This window comes from Berghia stephanieae, chromosome 7 (genome assembly GCF_034508935.2).
Source record: "Berghia stephanieae isolate SIO BIC M18660-M18661 chromosome 7, UCSD_Bste_1.3, whole genome shotgun sequence".
Classification (NCBI taxonomy): Eukaryota; Metazoa; Mollusca; class Gastropoda; order Nudibranchia; family Aeolidiidae; genus Berghia; species Berghia stephanieae.
Window position 1 is genome coordinate 65005181 of NC_088366.1, and position 7647 is coordinate 65012827.

Genomic DNA, 7647 nt, shown 5'->3' on the forward strand with positions numbered 1-7647 from the left:
CGCATCTATAGGGATTGAGATTAGCGGAAGAGTAGCGACCTTTGATTGGACGTCACCCATAGTCTGTGACGTCCCGGCGGAAAAGTTATTAGAGAGAGAACGTCATGTTGGTTGTGCGCATGCGGTCTCGTCCTCGCAGACTATGGGTGACGTCCAATCAAGGGACGCTACTCTTCCGTTAATCTCATTCCCTATATATATATTTTGTCCCGGCTTGTAGCTCAAAACGAGGGTCGTTTATTCGGCATTGTCCCAATTGTAACTGTATGACTCCTGTAAGTTGGAGATGCAGTCTTCTTCTTTGTCTCATCTTCTTTTTCCTTTTCCTCCCCTTCCTCCTCCTCCTTCTCCTCCTCCTCCGCATCTCCGCCATCGCCATTTTGAAATCCATTTTGTAACGTAATCGTCATTTTACGATCCTTCTCTCCCCCACCATCATCATGGACGCCATCATCCCCACGTTTTCCTTCAGTGCCATCCTCTTCAACGCCTTCCTCGCCTCCTCCTTCTTCTCCCTCCGGCTTGGGTTTGGCTACGGGTTTTTCCATGAGCTCGTAGCACAAGTTGTTGCATTGGTGATGGGAGAAAGCCTCCACAATGCCGTCATACCCCTTGTCGACGGAATCGCCAAACCTGTGGTCTATGGAGTGAAAGCACGGGGTTGTCAGCTTGTATCCTTTCTTGGTGTGGACTCCCTGCGTAGAAAGAAAGAAAGAAAAGAAAATTGAGCTTTATATAGCGCAATATCCACTAAATGTGATCAAAGCGCTTTACAACGGTTCCCTGGTCAACAGCAACATTTAACATGTAGGACGGGACATGACGCCTGTAAGGCGATATTACAAATTTTCGGACAAAGACAACGCTGTTAACGGCCATGTACTCATTTGAGATAATGTGAGTAAAGAGCCTTTTCCAAGGACTCAACTATGCGCCGAGCGCGAGGCTCGAACCCAGGACCTTCCGATCCGAAAGCGAATGTCATACCACCAGACCACATAGCGTACATTTCATCTTCTTTTTCCTTTTCCTCCCCCTCCTCCTCCTCATCCCCACCATCACCATTTTGAAATCCATTTTGTATTGTAATCGTTAATTTACGATCCTTCTCTTCCTCATCATCACCGCCATCATCGCCTCGTAGATAAACGAGATATTCAATATAAACGTTAATTTTTAGTCACTTGTCAATATAAACCATACATTAACTAAGCTTTTACAATTATGAAATTAACTCTCTCCTTACCATCTATTTATAGAATTCCCCCCTAAAATTCACACCCACCCAGCACAAAAATAGACTTTTCTTACTCAAACAACAAGTGAGCTCTACAACACAATGTTTAGTATTTATTGTTGTAATCAAAGAATTTCTTTACATTTCGTTATGTACAAGAGAAATCAAAATGAGAAAATTGTTAGTTACAGTTACATCGTAACAAATGTGACGATTTTCTTATGGGTGGTAAGGAGAGGGTTAATATAGGGGAAATCAATAATAAACGTAAACAAACAAAACAAATTTTACAAATAGAAGTGGCAAGGTGGCCGAGTAGTTAAATCATTGCACTATGGCCTGGAGGTCACTACAGTAGCAGGCCTGCCTAGTAATACGAGAAATTCGTAGAAATAGGAATTTTTTGACTCCAGCTACAGAACGACATTCGCCTCTTTGACTCAATAAATCTTGTTGAGAAGGAAAGTTTAGTTCCTTAGAAACCATATTCAGGACTTTGGAGCAATTTTTGGATCATGCTGTAGGCAAATTATTTATTTATAAAACTATTTAAAGTAAATTTTTCTATTTCTTCCCCTGGATAATACGATCTTTTTAAATTTCAGGTTGGCATCTCTGCACTACATCATCTTTTAAATTTACAAAAAAGATCTCTTTAAAATAAAGTAAAATAAAAAAAAAACTTCCCTACATTCATCCCATAGGGGAAATTTGTCTCTAGGGTCTATTCCAAGGGAAGACTGTGATAATCCATGCGTCAGCCGCAGTGCAGCGCCGCAAATTGAGCTTGGGCGAGGTGGTGACTTGCTCAAGGCCACACATAGCGTAGCGACGGATGTTCGAACTCGGTACCTTTCGGGTACGAAATAAAGACCGTACCGCTGAGCGACGCGGGGATGTGGGGGATAAACGTCATAGAAGCTGTTTTTCCAAATAATTATCCCAATAAAATATTATTTACAATAGTTAAATTATGGTTTATAATAATTTAAGAACGTTTTAAAACACGGCGAAATTGGGCACATCCTGGCAAGGAAGACAATTATTTAAAAGGGAGATAATTATGAACAATTTGGAAGAAATTCAAATTTTTCATGGATTACGTCCCTTTAGGGAATATGAAAATCGTTGTGCGCCACGTCTTATTATAGTAATAAATTATTAAGTTCCGGGCAGACAATTTTCTTTAATTTCTTATCTATTTTTTTCTTGGACGTTTCAGGAGGAATTGATGATGATGATGATGATGATGATGATGATGATGATGATGATGATGATGATGATGATGATGATGATAATAATGATCTTCTATTTTGGCTCATATCTCGAATCGAAGCTTGCCGCATCTTCTTCTCGGGTTTTACTCAGCCTAGCCACACAATAGCCACACAATAATAAATGTTTACCTGAAAGCCACACATGACAAATTCGCCACCACTCTCATGATAGGCAAAATGCAGGAATGCATCAAGACTAGTGGGGTCGTTTGTGAGTCTCTTGCCGGTCTTTCGTATAAACACTTGGTATTCGCCCTGGGGATGGACAAAATACATTATTCAGAAATATGAAAATTGGTTATTTTTGTGGTTGCCAAATAATCTGGTTTGATGTAGTAAGCAAAATGTCGGCTTTTCTTTCCTCCTTCTTTGTAGCACATGAATATAATTCTTCTTCTTCTTCTTCTTCTTCTTCTTCTTCTTCTTCTTCTTCTTCTTAATAGCATTATTATTATTATTATTATTATTATTATTATTATTATTATTATTATTATTATTATTATTATTATTATCATCATCATCATCATCATAGAAATAACAAGATATGAAGTGAGTAGAAAAGTGCCAGAAGACAATAGAGAATAAAATTTTTTCGCGGCGGTGGTGGGGTTTGAACCTGCGACCTTATTGGTACGACAACTCCGCCTGGCAGGTGAGAGCGTGGCTCTACCGTGTGAGCTATCCACGAACACAAAAATATTCGTTTCAAACCCAAGTCATTTCTAGATCCCTCTCTCACCCACTTCTTGAGACCGCCGATTCGTTCGCACACCACCATCGCGAAGTAATTTTGACCAGCAGTTAAGCTTAATAGCCAATATTCTCAACACAAACATATAACATCATCATAGAAATAGAAGTCTAACTTTCAACGTACGTCATTCAGGATTCATTTTTGAACACTCTAAACTTTACCTTTAACTATTGTTATATTAATAACATTACTTGAACATTTATAAAGAACGGACTAACCATGCTCTATGCGCTTCACAATATTTCATTTATTCCCCCAAGCAGGCCACACGGAACCGTAATATTTCCTTTCCATAGAGTACAAGTCACACGTCAGGCAGATAACTTTGTACTCAGACTATTATAAAATCCGTCACTGCCTGTAGCCAGGTACTCTTTTAAACCTGAGTCGAGTTATACAATGTGTTTAAAGTGCTAAATGCCGAACGTCGGGAGTGGAATTTTCCACGATCACTGTCACCCATCCGGACACTGATCACGCTTAACATGGCTTGATTTTCGAGACATGACGCGACACCGTACCATTCATATTCTTTTTTTAAAATTTGATTGAGCTTTTATATAGCCCAATATCCACTAAACGTGCTCAAAGCGCTTTACAAGGAGACCCTAGTCAACAGCAACACTTAACATGTAGGACGTGACATGACTCCTGTTTGGCGATATTACAATTTTTTTTAGGACATCGACAACACTGTTAACGGCCACGTACTCATTTTACACCTGAGTACAGTGAGAGAATGTGAGTAAAGAGTCTTTTCCAAGGACTCAACTATGCACCGGGCCAGCGAGGCTCGAACCCAGGACCTTCCGATCCGAAAGCGAGTGTCATCATACCACTAGACCACATAGCCGCGCATTTCGTACCGTTCGGACTAAATTCTCTTCCATCAGCACCCACTCCTGTTTGTCAATAGACCGATGGTGATGCTTGTGACGAGAGAAATGGGTGGCGATACCCAAGGCCTCCACTCGTGACTTCATGGGCAAGGTGAAGGTCAATTTAGACCTATCGTCCGGTACAAGGGAGTTGAATTGCTCCGCTAGGTCCCTTGCAAGTTGGTGTTTTTCTATCTCAGCGTCGCATAGTTCTTCTGTTCCCATCTGGTCCCGGAATACCTGTGGATATAATATAATGTTGATGTTGATGATATTGATGATGATGATGATGATGATGATGATGATGATGACGACGATGACAATAATAATGTTATAAGCAATTGCCCAAAAACCCCCACAGAATTCCATCGTTTGTAAAATAATACAATAGCTAAGAAAAAACAACAACAACAACAAAACAACAAAGAACATAATCTCAAGACTAAAATAAATTTCTCAACGAATGAAACAATAAAAAGCGACACAAAAAAGAAAGAAAGAAAGATAGAAAAAAATAACAAAAAAACAACAACAACAAGAAAAAAAGAAAGAAAACAAACAAACAAACAGAACCCAAATCAAAATTAAACACTTCTCTCAACTCATCCTCCACGCCCCCCCCCCCCCCTCTCTCTCTCTCTCATCTCCTCTCATCTCCTCTCTCTTCCTCATCCTCCCCCCCTCTCTCTCTCTCTCTCTCTATCTCTCTATCTATCTATCTATCTCTATCTCCCTCCTTTTCTCTCTCTTCTTATCTCTATCTATCTCTTCTCCTCTCTTCTCTCTCTATCTCTCTCTCTCTATATTTTTTATATATATATATATATATATATATATATATATATATATATATATATAAGTGTGTGTGTGTGTGTGTGTGTGTTTGTGCCTGTTTGTGTATGTAATTGACAAAGAGAGAGGGAGAGAGAGAGAGAGAGAGAGAGAGAGAGGGAGATAGAGAGATAGAGAGAGAAAAGAGAGGGCGATATATATATATATATATATATATATATATATATATATATATATATTAATATTCTTCGTGCAGACATTATTGATTACAAGTAAGCTCTAATATGTTCCAGTATCTACATATTTCGCGTGTGATAAACACATAGATATTCCATTATTTCCATATAATATATTATGTGATATCCCCACAGAGAGATAACCCCTTGCCATTTTGGCCAATAAGCCATCGCAACTATCAATCTAATCCTAACAAAAATACAAACCTAGTGGTAGGGGCTAAAATGTGGTCACGATAGCTCCGTTGGTAGAGCACGCGCTTCACAATCAAAAGGACCGAACCGTGATCGACTCCGGGGGCCATGGGGGCTCGAACCTGCGACCAATCTGGTAGGACAACTCCGCCTGGCCGGGGAGATCGTGACTCTGCCGTATGAGTTATCCACGACCCCCCGAAAAAGTCGCTTCTAACTCGAGCCTAACTACAGCCTTCTCTCCCCGACTTCTTGAGGTCACGGGTTCAACACACACACAAACGCCTCGAAGTTAGGTGGCCAGCATTTAAAGCTTAATAGCCAACATTCTCAACACAAACATGTAACATAGGAACGATTGAGACATTGAGTTGCTTTGATATTTGGGTGAATTTTTAATTCAGAAAAGCGAGAGGAGCAGGCACTTATGACTGTTTACATTGTGCGGCTACGTCGTGGTCTTGTGGTATGACACTCGCTTTCGGATCGGAAGGTCCTGCGTTCGAACCTCGCTGGACGCATAGTTGAGTCCTTGGAGAAGGCTCTTTACTCACATTCTCTCACCGTACTCATGTGTAAAATGAGTAACTGGCCGTCTACAACGTTGTCTCTGTCGAAAAAATTGTAATATCGCCTAACAGGCGTCATGTCCCGTCCTCAATGTTAAATGTTGCTGTTGGCCAGGGACCCTTTGTAAAGCGCTTTGAGCACGTTTAGTGGATATTGCGCTACATAAAAGCTCATTTAAATTCAAAATACACACCTTGACAACGGCATCCTCCCCTTTCCTGGGTCCTGAACCTCCAAGGTGACCGTGGTAAATCTTCTTCCTCGGCCCCCTGGCAAATGAGTGGGTTTCGAAACTGGCCGTGTAACCTTCACCCGAAAGGTCAGGGCAGGAGGCGTTGGTTTTACTCTTGAGGTGAAGGACGTTGAGAAATGACATCACTGGAGAAGAGAGAAAAGAAGTAGGGGTTGGGGGGGGGGGGGGGGTGGAGGCATGAAGAATCGATTTTATTCAAGCGTTCTCATTGGAAAACACAATACTTTCTTAGGAAATACGTAATCGTTAAGTAATGCTTTGAACACGTTGAATAAACAAAATTATTATTCAACGATTGCAGAATATTTTCGCACGTTTTTTTGGTGTGAAATAAGGTGTGAAAGACGGCTGATTGGTAATTATGAATAATCGTTTGGTGCGCATGAATACAAATCCAACGTTTGTCATTCAAGCAGAAGGAGAAAGATACAAATTATGGTGAATAGCAGTACTAATTACCATAACATTTGGTTACAAAATATCTAATATTCTTACTTGTAGTAGGGGTGGAATAAAGTATTCTTTCATTTCTTTGTATTTATTAAAATCGTTATATTTTTATCGTGCAGTAACACATAGATATTCGCAAGCTCTTGGGCACGATAAAAATAACTCGTTTAACTCTCTCCTTACCAGCTATTTTCAGAATTTTACCCGAAACTTCATACTCACAAAACACACAAAATAGATTTTTCAAACAGAATGGTAACGAGTATAATAATAATAAAAATATATCTATATTGTCCTAAAAAAGTGGCAATTTGTCATTTGGTTACACATTTATAACAATACAATATTGACATAGACACGCTCACACAGATGCACACTAGTAACATAGTAGTCATCGGAAAAAAAACAACAACAAAACAAACAAACAAACAAACAAACCGGCATCAACAACAACAACAACAACATCACCATCATCATCATCATCATCATCATCATCATCATCATCATCATCATCATCATCTATATTCTATATTTTGTTCAGAAAAATAAATGATCTCTGCAACACAGTGTCGACTTTTTATAGCTATAACTATAACAAAATGAAATCAGAATAAGAAAATTGTTGGCTACATCGTAACGAATGTGACGATTTTCCTATGGGTGGTAAGGACAGGGTTAACAAAATACAAAGAGATGAAATATCGTATATTAGTTTGATTTAGTTCACACAATGATCGTTGTGAACACCTCATTGATCTGTTTCTGTACAACTATGTGGTCTAGTGGTATGGCACTCGGACTACCGTCGAATCGAAAGGACCAAGGTTCGAGTCCCGATCTGAGCAGCGCATTGTGGATTCCTTTGAAAAGACTCTTTACTTAAATTCTCTCACCGTACTCAGGTGTAAAATGAGTACATGGTTGTTAACAGCGTTGTCTATGACAGAATAAAATTGTAATATCGCCTAACAGGCGTTATGTCTAATCCTAAATTATGTTAAGTGT

At 39.6% G+C, this 7647-nt stretch overlaps 1 protein-coding gene across 3 annotated transcripts in view; it reads right to left on the reverse strand.

The window, feature by feature from the left end:
• The window catches only part of LOC144977656 (alpha-protein kinase 1-like), a 124201-nt gene continuing 116554 nt past the window's right edge, over window positions 1-7647 (reverse strand). For 2 of the 3 annotated variants that reach the window (XM_078923087.1, XM_078923089.1), the window contains 3 exons: window positions 4135-4386; window positions 2644-2769; window positions 1-695 (listed from right to left, as the gene is read on the reverse strand). In XM_078923087.1, coding sequence (XP_078779213.1) covers window positions 222-695; window positions 2644-2769; window positions 4135-4386 — 852 coding nt within the window. In that variant the 3' untranslated portion in view covers window positions 1-221. Of the gene's footprint in view, window positions 696-2643; window positions 2770-4134; window positions 4387-6132; window positions 6318-7647 lie in introns of all 3 variants that reach the window. The other variant, XM_078923088.1, reaches the window with a different exon arrangement.